Raw genomic sequence first — 20,990 nt, 5'->3', positions numbered from 1 at the left:
ATCTATCAATTTTAACATTGAAATTTATTGTTGTTAAAAAACAATTTTTACGTGGGATGGATCTTTGATTTGGGCTTGAGGAAGGATTGGGACGGTTGCGGGTGCGCCACTATTGGAATGCAGACTACATGAGAGTGGGTGGGGGTGGGTTGTACAGGTATTTGATCATGAAAAGTTAGCGGACGATAACATATACAGCTGTGGGAGGAAAAAAAAGTTTCTAGATTAAGGCTTTGATTGCATGAGATAAAAGATTTAATATACCGACAAGTGCTGTGTTTGGCATAAGATAATAAAATCCAAGGTTAGGTTTACAACCACTAACTAGTATAACACTCACTACGATCTATATAACCAGTTACTACTATAGCTTCTCACTATGACCTACATAGCTAATTATTATCATTAAAGCCTTCTAGAAAAGCCTCTGCAACCAACTAATGCTTTGCAGTGACTCACTATGGTCTGCGTGCCTAACTGCTATCATTATATCATTTCACTAAAGTCTTTGTGGCCAAGTGATGCTCTTGCAATAGCCTGTTACGCTTTATATGGCCAATTACTACTGTAGCTTCCCACTATGACCTACATGGCTAACTAATTTCATTACAATCTTCAACTACAACCTTTATAGCCAACCGACACTCCTGTAGTGACCCACTATGGTCTATGTGACCAGTTACTACTCTAGCATCCCACTACGGTCTACATGGTTAATTGTTATCATTACAACCTTCAACTATATTCTTTGTGACCAACCAATGCTTTTGCAGCGACCCACTATAGTTTATTTGGTTAGTTACTACTGTAGCTTCACATTACGACATATGTGACTAACTGTTGTCATTATAGCCTTCCACTATACCATTTGTGGCCAACTAATGCTCTTGTACTGACCCACTATGCCTTATGTGGCCAGTTACTACAGTAGTTTTCCACTATGGCTTACATGACTAATTATCATCATTACAACCTTCCACTATAGCCTCTGTGGCTGAATGACACTCTTTTAGAAACCCACTATGACTTATATGATTGGTTACTAACATAGCTTCCCACTGTGACCTACATGGATAACTGATGTCATTACAACCTTCCAGTACAACTTCTGTGACCGAATGACACTATTGAAATAACTCACTATAACATATGTGGTCAAATGTTGTCATTGCAACCTCCCACCATGATATATGTGGCCAACTGTTATCATTGCAGTTTTTATTACTGTCTATATGGCCAATTGTTGTCATTATAGCCTTTTTCTACAACTTATATGATTAACTACTGTCATTTTATCTTTCTACTACGACCTATATGATCAATTACTATCATTGCAACCTCCCAATATGAGATTTATGGCCAACTGCTATCATTGCAGCCTTCCACTACGACATATGTGGCAATTTGTATCATTGTAGCCTTCCACTATGACAGATATAATCAAATTGTATCATTATAGCCTTTTGCTATAACCTATGTAATCAAATGCTATTATTATAACCTTCTATTATGACTATGAGGTCAATAACTATCATTACAACGTTTCATTATTTGACTAATTACGACCTATCAAAGTAACTGTTGCTACAACTTCCACTATGACACAAAAACACAATTACAAACACTAACTATAAATTTTATGACAAACTATTATCTTTGTAACAATCAACTACGACCTTTGCGACCTAATATTATCATTATCACCAAAAATTACATTTGTTCTAGCCCAATTATGGCTATTAAATTTAGATGACTATGATACATTTGTGATTATCAACATTGCAATTCAATCTTCTTGAATTCAAGAGATGAGTTGACATATGCAATTATAATTTTATAGTGAATTAATTTGACTGGTCTAGTTGTGACTTTTTCCCTTTAGAGTGTTTTTCTACTTAAGAAATCTTAACCTCTCCTCATACTTCTTTCCTTTTATGTGTGTGTATGCTAGAATTTCGTGCAATGCTAAGACGTTAAATTTTTAATACTTTTGAATTTACATATCTTTTATAAAAATAGTTTATTAATTTTTTTGTTTATATATATATATATATATATTAAAAAGGAATGACCAAATGCTATTATAAGAGCCTGCAGTCACCCCTAATATGTTTAAAAATTCGAGTGCCACATTCTTAAGACCAACTGTGCCATAGGGGATTCGAACTCCTGACATGAGGGGTCTTGATCCTGACTTTCTATATAGATGTAAAATGTGATGTATGCGTTTATATGCTTAATTTTCTTAATATTTATTCTTAATTTGCAACAAAGCCAAAAACTTGATCTCAAGCAAAAGCTATGTAATTTTTCAACTATGAAGCAAAGAAGAATACAATTATAATTTTAAATATGGGATACTACGCAAACATACGTATCGTTATCAAGTAATATAAGACTTTCTGATTAAGTTCCAAATATCGAACCCACAGGGAAAATGACTATATGCTTTTAGGAATTTAGAAATTTTAGATGACAAAAATGTACTTAGCAAAATATTATTACTTAAACTTAAGATGCTATTATGACTTAAACTTAAGATGCTAAAATAGAAATGCAAATTCGATTCTTTTTGTAATTTTTTTGGTTTATGAAAATAAAATAAGCAACTAATTAACTTAACTAAATACTTGCAAGAAGAAGGTGATATAAATAAAATATCTTTTTTCCTTATCATGAATTAGTAATAAGTAGAGAAATTTTATTCTTGAAGTATTCTAATGTGTTTTTTCAAATAAGAGCAATAATTTTTTTACATTTACTAGAGATGCTATAAAGAACATTGATTAATCTATAGTTTGAATAGTCTTGAAGACCGGCTAAGCAGGGAAGATACTAGCTCTCACTATAGAGTTCCCTCTTCTCCCTCCACCTGAGGGCTAACATCTCGTATAAAAACTTAAAACTATAAATCAAATTGGGGGCTTTAGTCTATCACTCTAAAGTCCTCTAATTCTACACACTTGAAAAGTTTATTTTCCTATTTATCTGCACTCAACCACATGAACTGCATTCTCATCCATGAAATCAATATGTGATTCTAACCATTTGTTGACTGAGACAATACCATCTCAGATCTTACATGTTCTCACAACATGTATTAACATCTTAATTGACCAAATTAAGAAGTAAATGAAGTGCAAGGTTTCAAATCATCACAACTTCTTCCAACAATGAAGCCTAATACTTCCCACAACTTCGTTTCAACACTTAATCACTTATCGTTTTAAGGAAAAAATTAAATAAAACTACTCAGAATTTATGGAGAAAACTCAACCACACATGATTTTAAAAGTTGAAATCATGCACACAAACAAGAAGTCTAAATTAAAATCAAGTGTGGTCACAAAGATAAACACTTATCTCAAATCCTCTTCAACAAATGTCTTGAAGCTCGTTTGAATTCTCTTCATTCACTTACAATACAAACTAACACTCAAAATAAAATGAAATGTGGCCGACGGTAGCGACTTAGATGGATGATGACTGTAAATTTGATGGATGGCTAACATTCTCTCTTGGAAAATTTAAGTCTTTTCTTATAAAAATCCAAGGGGTGTCTTGGTGTCTCTTCAAAAAGGTTTCTTCATTCAATGAATTTTCTAGAAGTTTCTTCCTCAAAAGCCAATTGAATGAATTTTCGTGTCCATGAGTTATTCCCTACGTTTTTACTAAGGGTTGCTTCAAACACCTCTTCAAAAATTCGTTCAAATTAAATAATTCATCTCATAACTACTTCTGGCGCTTAGGAGCTGCTCCTCTGGTGCGTAGGTGTCAATCCTGGTGGTGCTTAGGAATTAAACCTGAGTGCTTAGGTGCCCCAGTTCATTTTTGCTCCAAATTTTACCCTTTTTCACTCCTCTTAGCATTTTTCATCCATTTGATTGTATCTGAAAGAAAAACACACAAATACATTTTATTAAAGCGCAATATCTCAAAAATAGGTATAAAAATGTGTTTAAAAATACTATATATTTTAGGTGTATCAGGTCTCAAACCGTGGATGCCAACCAACAGACCGGGGTATGCAACACATCCAACAAACAATAATATTATATAATATATTTTATGGATAAAATACCCAGCAAGAATTGAATTTATGTGTATCTAAATGTATCATGAGAGAGATCAAAATATAATCAATCAGTTGTTTATAAGACATCATATTTATAAAATTTATTTTAATATAACTTACTAAAAAAAAAAATTGCTATTTATTTGTAAATTTGAACCCAAACGGCAATTCATAATATTAGATGCCAAAACCTCACTACATAAAATTAAACATTCAATTCATATGTCACAAGCAAGTACATAACAAGCTTGCTATTTAGTTAATTATAATGAAAACTTAAATTAAGATATCCTTACTCAAATGCTCTCAAGTTGATTTTTTATCAATTTAATTTATTTTAAGATGATCATAATATTAGAGTTAATTAACTAATCATATATTGCACTCATTTTAAAACAAATCAATGAGTAGAAAATTGATCTTAATATAAAGTAGTAATATATTGACCCAAAATTTTATTGATAATTATTGAGCTAAGCACAAATTGTATTAGAAGTGAAGCTAAACATGCAACAACATCCTAATAACGTATTGATAGTAAGAAATTTTTATATTGTTATCGTTATAGAGATGATATATTGACCTTTTTTCTTAAAATCTTGATATATTTGCTACATGCTAGAAAATTCATTACTATATGGATTAAGAGTTACATTCTAACATGTACAAATGTTTCCCACACATGTATATAAAGACCCATAAAGAGGCACACTGATTTATTTTACATAAATAATCAAGAGGAAAATACTATAGAGCTATGCCTAATCAAAATCCATGGACTAATCTTTATTTGTTGTTATAAATATTTTCCCTTCTCTGTACCTAAAGGATGAGAAAATATAATAAGAAAGCTTAGTTGAAGATTAGTGGTAGGAAGTGATGACTTTGATGATGGATTATAGATGCCAATTAATGCTAGTGCATGGGCATAACTCGACTTAGATGTAAGTTGATGAAGATGTTTTTATCTTTTTGTGATGGTGATGAGATGTCCATTGGTATTATCAACTTGATATAAGCTGATGAATGATGATCAATCTATAAATGAATGGTAATGGATGAGGCACTAGATTCCAGACGACTCAACCACCTTTCTTAAAGAAGGCAGATCATGCAATTGGGCATGTGGATGTCAAACATCAATGATTGGAAAAGATTGGACATGTATTATTTGTAGATGTCAAACGGTGGAGATCGTCAAAAGAAAGTCATATGTTATCATCAGGATTTGTGTAAGTTGAATTCACACCACCAAAATGAGAGAGAGAGAGAGAGAGAGAGAGAGAGAGAGAGAGAGAGAGAGAGAGAGAGAGAGAGAGAGAGAGATTTTGAGAAAAGTCCTGAAGATTTCATTGCTCAAGGAATCAAGTACAAGAATGAGCATTTTGAATTACCTCTTGAGTAGGGTTGTCAAAACGGTTTGTTGTTCGCGAACAACTCGTGTTCGGCTTGTTAAGAGGCTTGTGTTCGTCTTGTTCGCTAAGTTAACGAGCCGAACAACAAGAACAAATATTTGTTCGTTCGTGTTTGGCTCGTTTTGGCTCGAAATACTACTAATCATTTATATATATCTTTGATGAGTGGTATTTAAAAAAATTTGACTACAAGGCTACAAAGAGTTATAATCAATTAAAAGCATTAATTAAGAAAATATAATAAAAATTATTAAATTAGTTGCAAATGATGTTTTAAATCTTGCCCCAATTCTTAACATCTTATGACTACGTGATTAGCATTGGCAAAATAGCTCTTTGTTCGTTAACGGCTCTTGTTCGGCTCGCTAAGCAAATGAGCCGAACACGAACATACTTTTTGAGCTTGAAATATAAACGAGTCGCTCGTGTTCGGCTCGTTTACACCCTTAATCTTGAGGGTCTCAACATTGACCCCTCTATTTATATATTTACGGTGGCAATAATTATCTTACACAATGAGCTACATAATAAAAAGTTAAAATACAATAATTGTGTAGCGCTCTCTATAGTTTGATAGAGCATTAAGCAAGGAACCATCTTTCAACAATATAAGCATACTTTGGCACTTGTTGAATTACTAGTCGTCATTGAGCAGCTAAATTGACAACTGGCCTCTGTTAGGCCACTGAATTGATGAATAGTTGTAACTAGGCTACTGAATTGACGAATAGCTACACAATTTTTTATGAACGCTCAATTGATGAGTAGCCAAATTGATTAGTGTGATGTGTAGACTAGTCAACTCATCCAATTGGCCAAACTAACTTTTAGATTGATCAGGTTGTTTGATGCGAATATTGATTTGGACTAAATCATTTGGTATTTGGCTACATATCATGATGGTAGGATTGGCTAAATGAATGGTAAAGAGTGAGATATGTTCTCCCTTAGCAGGTCGTATACTAGAAAAATTGCTAGTTTAGTCCCATTGGAACAACCCTTATAAATCTAAGATAGTTCATTACATGTTAGTTTCAGATATTTTATGACAAAATATGTTCATATTCCTTTAATTTTCATCTTTTTTTTTATTCATCTTGCTTAATACAACACTTCCATTAGAAATATGCTAAAATCATAGATACAATTGCTCTCGAATAAATTTGAAAACTTGTAAACGAAGTGTTAAATTATTTTGAATGAATCTGATAAAATTAAAAAAAAATATATCATCATACCATTTTATTTTTATGAATTATATCAAATATCATCAATTTTGAACTTAGATTAGCCCGGGAGCACATCCTATGCTGGAACTATAGAGAATGAAAGTAAAGACAAACGAAGAGATATGAAAAGAACATGAGAATTCTCTTTGGGAGAGGAATGCATGGTCTTCAGGGATAATCTACCGAATGTTATAATTCATGGGCGACTCTTACCGTTTTCTTTGTCTTCAATCCTCATGTAAACTCAATTGAAGATGTTATCTAATTAGTCTGTCTAAATTAAAACTTTCCTTGAACTTTTTAATCAAGAATCCCTAAGTTCATGTTAGTTATAGTTTATAAACATAATCTTAGTAAAGTTGTGTTGGTAAAAATTCTCTAAGATCGTACTCAACTTTAAGTCAAAGGAGAGCATGAACATCACAGACAAAAAATCTCATATCGGCTAGGCGTAGTTCAAAAAAACAATATTCAAGTCATGGACTGCCTACCACCCCTAGAAGCTCTTTTTTTAAGAGCTCTTTTGGGAGATGACAATAAGCTCCTTGAACATATGCATATTTTTAATTCTGAAATTCCCAAACTCATCCAAGCACTCATTTAACTCTTTGAAGTAGTATATATATATATATATATATAGTAAAAATATTAAAATTTATTTTATTTATAATTTATTGACATTGGGTGTTACTAATTACTTTTAAAACAATTAAAATAAAATCTTGATTTTCTTAACCAAATACATACCATCCTCAAATAAGAGAACCGTCAGACGAACTTACCGTACGGGGCAAGATGTCATAAATCAGATAACCAATGTTCACAATTACAGCAATTTCTAGGGGGGAATATGCAAAACGTCCCCACCCAACGATAACCCCCGGCAGTTCTCCCCGCGCCTCTGAAAGAAAACAAAAGCGCAGAGCATAGCGCGGTTGCAGGCACTGGACCAATGGCGTGTCGAGCTATAATGGGGAGGAGAAGAGGGCGAGAATGCCTATCTCTAATGGCGTTGTGGTCGCTGCTGTTAGCAGCAGCGGCTTGTCTTGCTCCGGCGGCGGAGGCGGCGTGCTCCGGCGAAGTGCCGGTAATATTCAACTTTGGGGATTCGAACTCTGATACTGGAGGACTCTCCGCTGGGCTCGGATACATCTTTCCTCTCCCCGAAGGTCGCATCTTCTTCAATCGCTCCCCCCGCCGACCGCCCCCCCGGCCGTCTCTGTGACGGCCGCCTCATTCTCGATTTCCTCTGTACGCTCTCCCTTCTTCTTTCTTAATCGATTTTTATGTGCCCAAAATTTAAATTTTTAGCTCATTTTTGTGTTTTCTGAGAATGTTGTTTGATTTTTTTTTATTTAGAAAGTATGATCTAAAAAAAAATCGAATTGGAGTGCTCCCACCACTACAGGGAAAAAAAAATGGAGGAATGGGATCAAAATTTTTCTTTTTTAATGCATCTTCGTCCAAATTTTGGTGTTTTCTTTGTTTGAGCATGAGAAAGAGACAATTTTTTTTCTGTTTTTTAAACTGTTCAGAATAAAAAATCCTACCTTGGGAAATGCAGTTTTTTTTTGTTATTTTAGTTCAGTAGAGCTGTAGCTTGTAAGAACTGTTTCGCTCTTTGGAGCAATAAAAGGTCAATTCAATAACTTTTATTTCAGAGTTAGAATAATGAGGAATCATAATTTTTTGTCCTAATTTATTTCTGAGTTGATAATGGAGCTCTGGCAAAGTACTGAAGTTGACATTATTTGGCCAACTCTCTGAGAGACAAAATTCAGGATCAAATAGATTAATTCTTCCAGGTTTAGTATAGAACTTGATCCAGTGTTCTTCTGGTTTATGATTTGCAGGTGAAAGCTTGAACAGTAGCTACCTTTGCCCATATCTGGAATCTTTAGGCTCAGATTTCACAAATGGAGCAAACTTTGCTGTAGCTGGTTCTGCAACTCAACCTAGGAACCAGCCCTTCTCTCTATTAATCCAAGTGCTTCAGTTCTTCAGGTTTAAATCCAGGTCTCTGGAACTCGTTGCTCAAGGTAAATGCACTAACCCACAGTAAAGACTCCCCATATGTGTGTATATTTGGGGGTATTTAGGAAATAAATAGGACACATCTACCCTACAGTAAGTTTCTCAGCATAACTTTTTCTGAAAAGAGCAAAAAATAGTAGCCAAATGGAAGTAAGATAGCAGTTAGTGAGAAAGCTACATCAGTTCATTTACATACATATTACACAATTCTTATATATATAGATAGCCACCGCATAAACATTCATATTTACATGCATATTGCTCAAATATTTAATATCACATCAAAAGTATCACAAGCGTTATCTTTTTAAAAGCGAAATATACTTTTTCATGCATGGGTTTATGACACCAATGTGTTAGAAGTATAAATATCAAATTTTAGGTGTTAGATGTAAAAATACATAAGAGTTGTGCTTTATGTATGTAAAATTCCCAATTTTTAAATATTTATGTTTTTGGCTGGAACATGAATTTGACAAATGATGTAAAAGGCCAACTTAGTCTTCATTAGCTAGATCTGCAATCCTAACACAAACATTATAAATCAGACCAAATGCAATAATTTCAAAGCATTATGAAGTCTTTTGCAGATTTGGATTGTCTACAATTTGTAGAATTATGTTGACAGGTTCGACAAATTTGGTAAATGAGGAAGGGTTTAAGAAGGCAATTTATATCATTGATATCGGACAGAATGACTTGTCTGCTGCCTTCAGTTTGAATGCTAGTTATGATCTAGTCATTGCAAAAATCCCCTCAATTATTGCAGAGATAAAAAATGCTATTAAGGTATGTTTGTTTTTTTTTTTTTTGCTGATAACTGAAACATTCTTGAGGGATTTACATACATATCACACAATACTTATATATTAACATATACAATACCTAAACTTTAATATTTACTTATGTAGATAGTACTTAGATCTTTAACATCTATTATTGCTAATTTTTTAAAGTTAAACACATCTTTTTATGCCTATGTTTTGATATGATTATTATACTAAAGTGTCTAAACTTTAATATTTACTTATGTAGATAGTACTTAGATCTTTAACATCTATTATTGCTAATTTTTTTAAGTGAAACACATCTTTTTATGCTTATGTTTTTATATGATTATTATACTAAAGTGTTATATATGTAAATATCAAAATTTTGGTGTTAGATATGTATTAAAAAAGAATTGTCTTATATATGTAAATTTCATGTTCTTTTGTTAAAAAAAATGTCTAGTTAATACATCATTTCTTGAATCCTAGCATCCTTTATTCTTCGCTGCAAAAAACTAAAAATAAAAACTTAGATGAATTGCACACATATCTAGTCATTTGTTCAGAATCTTTATGGATTCCTTGGCATTATTTTTTGGTTAAAACACTAAATACTAATTCAATTTAGTTGGTTTTTCCCTAGTGCTTATAGTATTAACACATTGTAGTACTAACGAAAAATTGACTTAACACAGTATGTTTTGAGCTACACATCTCAAAACAGAAGTTTAACAGTGATGTGTCATCAATGAACTTTTGTCATCTAGTGCAAAGCTTGATGCATTTTTTATAAATAATCATCCAAATTCAAATTTAAGGTCATTTGGACCCCGATTTTAGCAAATTTATAATACAACTGACCGTCTCGATAAGACAAACCATTTAATACCAAAATTGGTTCAATTTGGGTCAATCAAGTCTTTAGCACATTTGGAGGTTTTGAATCATAAATTGAATGATTAAATAAACTCCAAATTCAACTTATTTATAATCAAATCGAGTATCTCGACGAGAGCAATCCAACGAGCCTAAGATTACTCAATTCCAAGATCATTAAGACGCTCAAATCATTAAAAAATCGCTTTAGTTGAGGGGGAGAAGGAGAAGAAGATGAATTCCAGAGCCCGTTTGGGACTGATGGACTGCGATAACTTCCGGCCTCCGTAACCACCGATCATTGTCGACCATTGTCGACCACGACCGACCATCACTTCTTGCAGCCGCAAACCTCCGACCGTCGATTGCCGACCACCCTTGCTTTCAAATGACGGCGTATCTCAAATACGACTGTAATGCATTGAAGACCAGTCAATAAATTTTGGTCTCCCTAGTAGTCGACTATCACTAATCACCGTTAGTTGTCACCACTTTCTGTTGCCGACCATTGACCACCAGTGGCCACTGCTTATGACTACCATAGCCAGAATATAAGGATTGTTCCTAACACTTATATTTTTCTTTTATCTTGTATAAAGACAAATACACTTCAGTGTAAATTTATAACCTCAAGAGATAGGGTTCAGCCGCCAACTACAATCTATGTAGCCAACTATTATTGTAATAGCTTTCAACGATGGTCTATGTTGCTGACTGATGCTGTTGTAGCTGATAAATACAGTCTCTATGACTAATTGTCTATATTGCAGTCACCAATTATGACATATGCGACCAACTCACGATATTGTAGTCACCAACTATGACCTATGTGATCAATTACCAATATTACAACTTCCAAGTACAACCTACTAACGATATTGTAGTCATCAATTACGACCTTTATGACTAACTGACGCTATTTCAGTGACCCACTATAGTTTATCTGACTAACTGACAATATTGCATTCACCAACTAGATCTGTGTGGGCAACAACTACTGTTACAGCTTTCAATTACATTCATTTGATGATATTACAATCATCAACTATGGCCTATATGACTAATTGTTACTGTTACATTTTTCAATTACAACCTCTATGGTCAACTTTCGCTATTACAGACATTAATTACGGTCTTTGTAGCCAACTAAAGATAATCTTTGTGGCTAAATATTGTATGTGCATTAAGCAACTACAAACTTTATTATAGAATACTACTTTACAGCTTCCAACCATGGCTTCTATGGATTGCAACCATCGATTACAACTTTTACAACCAACTATTGCCTTTGTAGCAACTAACTATGACATTTGTGACCAACTACTATGTTGCAACTGTCAACTATAACCTTTATGGCCAATTGGCTATTGCAGTCACTAACTACATCTTTCATAGCTAAGTACTGTCTTTGTAGCAGCTAACTATAATATTTTTTATTGACCACTACTATTACAACTTCCAACTATAGCCTTTGTGGCCAACTATTACTATTACAACTACCAATTACAACCGTTATGACCAACTATTGCCTTTATGGCAACCAACCGTCGCTTTTGTGGCCAACTATCGTTATAATTTTCAACTATGATCTTTGTGGTCAATTGACACTTTGCATCCACCAACTATAACTTTTATAGCTAACTACTGTCTTTATAGAAATTAACTACGACATTTTGTAGCCAACTACTGTTATTATAGTTTCCAACTACGATCTCTGCACCAATTGTCAGTATTGTAGTTTTTAACTACGACCGCTACGACCAATTACTACTACATTCATCACTTAAACCTTTCTGACCAAGTGTCGCTATTATAACAAATCATGGCTATTATAGAAATGGATCTATGTATTTACAATTATCTAGTGGATTATTTTGATTGGGCTAAACCCCATAGTTTTTTTTCCATGTTTTTTCCAGGCAAAAAAATTTGGAGTCTCCTTTTGCTACTTTTCTTTTATCTGTGTATATTTAGATCTTTGTACAACATTGTAGTTAAAATATCACTCTATTGCCACAATTTTTTTGGCACACAATAGATAACATCATTTTTCAAAACCCTAAAAAAACACTAAACTAGTGTAGGGGAGCTCTATATTAGTATGTCTTTTTTCATTTTGTTTTTTAAAAATTTTTGTAATGGGAAATCGTCTTTTACAACTAGATTTACTAAAATGTGGCAGTTTTAAGAAAATTGTTGCTTGACTTTTATGGAAGAAAAATATTTATAATACCCAAAATAATTTTTGAAATAGTTGATTTTCCCATAACAATTTTACAATCGTATTTAAAAAAAGCTCCAGCATACTAAAAAAATCCTAAGATTGTTGCTGAGATAATTTGACTTATTATGTGTATAACTTATGAGTAGAAGAATACTAATGTGCCATTTGGGATCACTTTTGATTTTGACCTTTTGTTTTGTTTTTGTTTTTTTTAGTGTATTTTGTTTATGTTTTAAGTTAAGATAATACATGTTTGATATGGTATAACAAGTTTTTTTTTTAAAAATACTCAAAATAACTTTTAGATGTTTTGGGTGTTCTTAAAAAGATGCTTTAAGCATGCAAAAAAAATTATAAACAAATATATTTTTAAAATAAAAGCAAAAATAAAAATAAAAAAATAGAAAATAAAAGTGATCTCAAATAAGCCTTAAAGATTTTGGACAATAGGGCAGGAGGAGGATGAAATTAACTACAAAGCCTTAGAAAATAAAAGAGAGAAGCCAAAGCTAAGATAGATAAAGACTAGAATTTACTTTGAGCATAATTACAATCTGAGACAGACATACCATGTAATGAAATTACATGTGAAAGAATATTCAAACATGCAATCCCTTGCATTTTGGTGATTTGCATACATTGAAGCTCAATTTGTTTCATTGACTCTTCAGTTATCTGTAATGAGCTACTGTGGTTTTTGTCTTGTCTGCTTAAAATTACTTCTCGAGAACTTTGTTCATATATTTATTTGTTATTCTTGGACTATTATGAATTTCATTTTTATCCAATTTCATATTTAATTATTATAATTATGAGAACAAGACTTAAGAAGACTTACTATCTCTAAAGATTAAAAGTTACTTCTCAATATTAGAAAAAAGGTTTTAAAAATAAAAGCTCAGTTTTTTTATGTCTAAACTAAACAATTGCATTAACTCGCTTTTAATAATAAGATTAAATTACTTTTGAAAGCTAGTGAAATAAATTAACAGCTGCGACGACCCTAGAAATGTCAAGCTCATAACAATCTAGAGTATCTTCAGAACCTCTATTATTAGACTAGACATTATAAAATTTAAAAGCTAAGGATTTATTTGGGATCATTTTATTTTTTTTGTTGTTTGTTTTTTGCCTTTCCTTTTTTATTTATTATTTATTGTTTTATTCTGTTTATTTTTTGATTTAAAATAAAATATATTTTGATTAAAATGTTCTGATTTTAAAAAATACTTAAAACACTTAAAAAATTGTTTCGAGTATTTTCAAAAATAAATTAATTTTTTTAGAAATAAAAAATAAAAAATATATTAAAAACACACTAAATAAACAAAAATTAAAAATAAAATTGATTATAAACCAACCCTAAGACAGTGAATACAATTGAGGTCTTCTCATATTTCTTTTTGTTTCTACTTTTATATACATGTAGGTATGTTATTTTTTGCATATTTTTTTATTTTTTATTTTAAAAAACAAATCAATTTATTCTTAAAAAATACTCAAAATATCCTTTTGGTATTTTTTGATGGCTTTTAAAAATAATTACCTCCCTAAAATTGTTTTAGTTTAATTCAAAATATAAGTAAAATAAATAGACTTTTCAATACATACTACATATTTCTTATTGTGTGACCAAAAAAACCCTTGAACCAAGAAATTGTATTCATTCAACTGTCATTCGACCAATTGTATTCATTTAGTTGTCATTCATTCAGTTGCCATTTGCCCAACAACCAGTCGTTTATCTATCATTCGTTTAATTGCATTCACCTAAACTCCATTCTTCTAGTTGTCATATGTCCAGCTACATTCATCCAGCTACATTCGTCAAATTGTCCAAAGAAAGAGCTCTCCAAATTTGTTCGCTCAGAAAATTTCCTAGAACAGTTGTTTTAGAACATTCATCCATGGCCAAACAGACCGACTAGATAATTGATGCGGCAACCAACATTACAAAGCATAAGGCTAAAGGCGGTCAAAGATAGTGTTGAAGGAAGAAAAGACATCAGAGATAACTTTGATATATATGCCCGAAGCAATAAAGTACATATTCGAGTTGCTAGAGATCCCAAGGAATCTATTTATAATCACAAATTATACATATTTTATAGAGCAAATAATCCTAAATAAGATGAAAGTTAATGTGAGGGGTTTTCCTCCTATTACATAGATAGACATTAGAGAAATTAATATTATACTTTTTTACTCTCCCACTTTCTCTCTACTCGACAACTCATACTCTTCTCTTTTTCTAATTCTACCCTTAACATGTGAATCCATTGACAAATTGAATTCAACACTTTGAAAAGGTGTTTTGAGTGTAAATCATGTCATAAAAAATTCAGCTGTAACATAATTTTGTATCAACTCTCGGTGGGAATATGTATGGAAGGGAACCCTTTAATCCAGTATCCACTCGTTAATAGAACTTTGAATTGCCAGCAATAATGCAACCACACTTATTCAGTTACAACATTAGCACTAACGCTCTGTCTTAAGGCTTTTGCAGTTTTTCTTTATATGTCCAGCTTTTCCACAATTCCATCAGGTTGCTAGCTGACCAAACCCTGACTTATTGTGTTTTGATTTTGATCTTTTTCTATTTGGATTTTTGTCATGTGATCTATTTTTGAAGTCAACATTCAATGATAAACTCAAACTCGATGTCTCGCCGGAATCTTTTATGCACTCCTCCTCAACCAAAATCAAATCATGAATATCATCATATTTCAACTTAGATTTACCTACAGAATTGCTAATGATCATTATCAATGCTTTCCAGCTATTTGACAATGAAACTAACAATATCAATGCACATATCTCATCATCAAATTCAATTTTCACGGACGATAATTAATTTATGATGTTATTAAAATCATTCAGATGTTTTGCAACAGTTGTATCTTCCAACATCTTCAAATTGAATGATTTTTTCATCAAATACACTTTGTTATTCGCTAATGACTTTTCCTACATACATGACAAAACTGCCATGAAATTTGCAGTCATACTTTTCTTGACGACATTGTGCGGAACGGATCTCGACAGAATTAATCAAATAACTCCCAGAACTTCTCGATCTAACAAATTTCATTCAACCTCTTCCATCTTTTTTGGTCTCTTTTCCAGTAAAGAAAGATGCCAATAGAGATAGTGGTATATCTACATTCTCCAGTATCCAAAATTCGTGCCATCAAATTTCCGAATTCCTGATATCATCGCTTCATCTACAGTCATCGTTAGCAATAAAATGAAAAATTGGAACGAGAAAATGCAAAATAGAGAAACACATGCACAGATTTACATGGTTCAGTCGGAGTTGCAGAGAATTTTAGAGTAGCTCCATTGATCTTCCCGTGAGCAACACACCGAAGCGAACTCTAATACAATCGCTAGTCCTCTCTTCTCCTGAGCCGAATCTTGCTTTTCTTTTCACTTGAAGTTCTTGCTATCGTTTCCTCTAATGCAATCGCTAGTCCTCTCTTCTCCTTTATCGCGAATCGACAGAGCGGGCTCCAAATTCGTGAACCCAGACGAAGGCGGGAGAAGCGGGAGAGCGGGAGAGCGGGAGAGCGGGGGCAGACGAAGGCGGGAGAAGCGGGAGAGCGGGAGAGCCGAATAGGAAATTCGCGAAACCGGCAGGCGGGATCCACAGCGAAAGAAAATCGGCCTATTCAAGGAAGAATAAGGAAGGAATTAAACACGATTAATAATTGCAGTGATTATGCCTGCTTTGCTTAAAATTACTTCTCGAGAACTTTGTTCATTTATTTATATGGAATTCTTGGACTACTGTGAGTTTCATTTTTATCCAATTTCACAGTAATTGTCATTTTTTTATCATTATTAGAATTAAAAGTATCATTTTAAGTCATTATCCCATTAATTTAATATTATTATTTTATTATTATAAGTATAAGAACAAAACTTAAGACGACTTATTGTCTCTAAAGATTGAAAGTTAATTCTCAATATTAGAAAAAGGTTTTAAGAATAAAAACTAAGTTTTTTGTCGTCTAAACTAAACAATTGCATGAACTCGTTTTTAATAATAAGATTCAATTACTTTTGAATACCAGTGAAAGAAATTGACAGCTACAGTGGTCGTAGAAGTGTCAAGCTCTTAACAAATCCTACTCATGAATCATGGTAGAGTATCTTCATAACCTCTGTTATTAGACTAGGCATTGTCAAATTTAAAAACTAAGGATTTATTTAGTATCAATTTTATTTTTTTGGTTTTTGCTTTTTGCCTTTTCTTTTCTATTTATTATTTTTATTTTGTTTTGTTTATATTTTTATTTAAAATAGAATATATTTTGATTAAAATGCTCTTATTTTTAAAAATACTTAAAACACTTAAAAACTTATTTTGAGTCTTTTCCAAAAATAAATTATTTTGTTTTAGAAATAAAAAATAAAAATATGTTTAAAACACTAAATAAACAAAAATTAAAAAGAAAATTGATCTTAAACAAGCCCTAAGACACTGAATACAATTTAGGGTCTTCTCATTTATTTATTTATTTATTTTTTTGCTTCTCCTTTTATATACATGTAGGTGTAGTATTTTTGACATTTTTTTTATTTTTTATTTTAAAAACAAGTCAATTTATTCTTAAAAATACTCAAAATAACTTTTTGGTATTTTTGGTGTTTTTTAGAAACAATTATCACACAAAAAATGTTTTATTTTGATTTAAAATATAAATAAAATAATGGGGATTTTCCATACATACAACATACTTTTTATTATATAACAAAATCCTCTAAACCAAGAAGTTGCATTTTTTCAACTGTCATTCGATCAACCACATTTATTTGGTTGTCATTCTTTCAACTGTCATTTGCCCAACTGTCAGTCGTTTAGCAGTCATTCATCTAATTGTATTCACTTAAATTCCATTTGTCCAGTCGTCATTCATCCAATTATCATGTGTCTAACTACATTCGACCAACTAAATTCGTCAAATTGTCCAAAAATAGCGCTTTCCAAATTTGTTCTCTTAGAGCAACTTTCCTAGAACAGTTGTTCCAGAGCACTCATCCACGGCCAAATAGATCGACTAGATAATTGATGCGACAATCAAGATTATAGAGCATAAGGCTAAGGGCGGACGAAGATATCGTTGATGGAAGAAAAGACACCAGAGATAACTTTGATATATGTGCCCGAGCAGTAAAGTACATATTCAAGTAGTCAGAGAGCCGAAAGAATCTATTTATAATCATAGACTATACATATTTTATAGAGCAAATACCCCTATATACGATGAAAAGTTAATGTAAGGAGGGCTTTTCCATCTATTAAATAGCCATCAAAGGAATTAATACAATATTTTTTACTCTCTCCCATTTTCTCTCTTCTCTACAGCTCACACTCTTCTCTCTTTTTATAGTTCTACCCTTAAGATGTAAATCCGTGGACAAAACTGAATTCAACACATTGAAATGACGCGTTGAGTGTGGATCATGCCACAAAAAAGAGGATTCACTGAAAAAGTAAAATCAAGTCATATAGAAGTAACTAGCAAAATAGAATTCATTCAAGAACATGTTTAAAAGAGCAGCTAAACTCATTCATTTGTCCACTCCATTGCCCATGCGTCCATTCATCCATTCGTCTATTCATCCACTTCTCCATTAGTCTATTCTTCGATTCATCTAGGAATATTGTTCTCTCAAGAGAGTTCTCTCAAAATAACTCTCCTAGGAGAACTCTCCCAGTGCATCTCTTCCATCACAACTATCCCAGGAGAGTCTTTTAGAATGGCTCTCTCAAGAGAGTTCTCTCAAAACATCTTCAAAGAAATAAATTGCCCAGGAGAGAAGAGTTATGCAAAGAATGGAGGCAAGCAACAAAAGAGCCTATAACAATATGAATAACAAAGGAAAATTTTCTCAAAACTCTCCTTTCTTTATTTTATTTTACCACGTTTATATTTTCTATTAATTCCATCAATTTGTATATATATTACTATAGAATGAGTTTGCCAATAACACTTGGGAAACTTGACCCTCAAAAGCAAGTTTTCTCTGAGTAAATGGAAAATCACCTAAGCTTTTAGGTCTTGGCTCAATAGCTGAATGGTAGGGATAATCTTGAAAAAAAATCTTTCTAGACCAAAAAAAAGGCAAAGTTAGTTAATCTATGAATTGAAGTTCACGATATTTCATCCTTGTTGAAGTTGAAGAATTATGACGACTGCTTTCTATAGAAGAGCAACAACCTCTAAGCAAAGGATAAACCGAATTTAACCAAATTGCCTGAATTCCTTTATAACTGAGTTATATTGTAAGAAAACAGACAATCTAGTTACACAAAAAGATAAACTCCTTATAGAAAAACTATGTTCACTATAACACTTCGGGGGCTCATCCTAAACAATCATCGAGCCAACCATAGTAAAGATGAATGAGCAATCTGTAAAATTATTCCCTGAAGGTGAGCCAAAGTGCCCCCATGACAGAATCATGTAGGTGTAGCTAAACTGCCCTTATGATGATTTCTTGAAGTAGAACTAAGGGTCCCCATATTAACTAATAGTCAACACATAGAGAAATATACCACTCCTCTTTACTTCAACAGTTTTGACTCGTATTTAAAAAGAAAAAAAACATATCTACTGAATTTTTTCCTTAGACCAGAGAAACATTCACTTGTCTTATAGAGACAAGTAATACATAATTTAATGTTTATCATTATCTTATTATTTTCGCAATTACCTTTCAAAGAGATAAGAGAATTGGATAACTAAATATGCATGGCGAAAATCTCCTGGACCAGGAAGCTGTATTCCTCCATCTCCATTCATCTATCCTTCATTCTTCTAGCTGCATTCATCCAACTGTCATTCGTTCAACTGCCATTCATCAAACTGTCTTTCATCTAGTTGCATTTGTTCAACTGCATTCATCCAAAAAAACAGCTCTTATAAGATTATTCTCCCAGAATAATTTTTTCAAAGCAGCTCTTCTAGAGCACTCATCCATGGCTAAACAGACTGACCAGACAACCAGGAGTATGGACCAAAAGGCTAAGGTTGATCGAAGATGCGTCAACAGAAGAAAAGACACCAGAGATGATATAACATACGTACATCCCCTTGAGAGTAAAAGATAAATTTAAGTAGCCAGAGATCCTAATGAATCTATTTATAATCATATTTTATAGATAAGTGTACATATCAAACTTTTGGTTTTAGACATGTAAATACATGAGAAATATGTGTTATGTATGTAAATTGTAAGACTACAATCAAATGAAATGTTCTCAGTGTAAAAATGTAACGAATTTACCGTTTATTTTTTTTACTTCTGAATACAGATGCTGCACGATACTGGCAGCAGAAACTTTTGGATACATAACACAGGACCGTTGGGCTGCTTACCTCAAAAACTATCCCTCCCTCGAAAAAACGACAGCTTTCTCGACCCTTACGGATGCCTTTCACCACTAAACAATGCAGCCATGGAATTCAATTCTCAGCTGAGCCATCTCTGCGTCGAACTCCGATCCCAATACAAGAACGCCACCATAGTTTACACTGATATTTATTCAATCAAGTATGACCTAATAGCTAATTCCACTGAATATGGTGAGCTTCTCATTCACCATGGCATCAACTAAGATTAATCTTGGCTAACTTTCTTCTGTTTTAATTTGAAGATTGCTCTATTTTGTTTAGGATTTGAGAGCCCTTTGCTGGTTTGCTGTGGGTATGGAGGGCCACCATACAACTACAACGCTAATATAACCTGTGGGAATTCTCTGTGTCAAGTATGCAGTGAAAAATTGAAGTACATAAGCTGGGATGGAGTTCATTACTCAGAGGCAGCTAATGCAGTTGTGGCTTCCAAGATATTGTCGACAGAATACTCTGATCCAAAGCTTAATTTTGATTATTTCTGTAGCTCTTAGGCAAATGAAATGATATTCAGAGAAGAAGCTGATGCTTTTCTGTGAGAAACTGAAGGTCCTGTTTTGTTGTTTGGGGGAATAAGGGAAATGAGATTTGTTTGATAATTGAGAATAACTATGCTTGTTGTTTTAATTTGCTTATATTCAATTATGTAGTGTAATTAGTGTTATTTTGAATAAATAAATAAAGGGAAATTTACTTACTTATCACAAAATTCATATGTATTTATAAACTATCTGGTGCTGTCATGATCTTATGCATGAAAATGTGTATTTTACTTTTACAAATATAGTGAAGGTGGTATTTTTTTATGTGTTGATAAAGATTTGATTGGTATGCATGTAAATATGAATATGTTGAGATTTTAGGTATGTAAATACATAAGAATTGTGTGACATGCATGTAGTTGTCTCTGTAGCCCACTAAAAATAAGATTGATGTTAGC

At 32.5% G+C, this 20,990-nt stretch overlaps 1 protein-coding gene across 1 annotated transcript; it reads left to right on the top strand.

The window, feature by feature from the left end:
* Window positions 1-7,930: 7,930 nt before the first annotated feature.
* On the top strand, window positions 7,931-20,732 carry LOC110031633 (GDSL esterase/lipase LIP-4; the record flags this gene model as incomplete). Its single annotated transcript, XM_020734944.1, is given in 5 exon segments — window positions 7,931-7,970; window positions 8,573-8,758; window positions 9,382-9,542; window positions 19,951-20,221; window positions 20,312-20,732. Coding segments are annotated over 5 exon segments (891 nt in total), but the record flags the coding sequence as incomplete, so codon positions are not given.
* Window positions 20,733-20,990: the final 258 nt, after the last annotated feature.

Source organism: Phalaenopsis equestris, unplaced genomic scaffold (genome assembly GCF_001263595.1).
Source record: "Phalaenopsis equestris unplaced genomic scaffold, ASM126359v1 Scaffold000840, whole genome shotgun sequence".
NCBI classification, from domain to species: Eukaryota; Viridiplantae; Streptophyta; class Magnoliopsida; order Asparagales; family Orchidaceae; genus Phalaenopsis; species Phalaenopsis equestris.
Note: the sequence above shows the minus strand (reverse complement) of the source record. Positions and strands in the feature narration are given on the sequence as shown.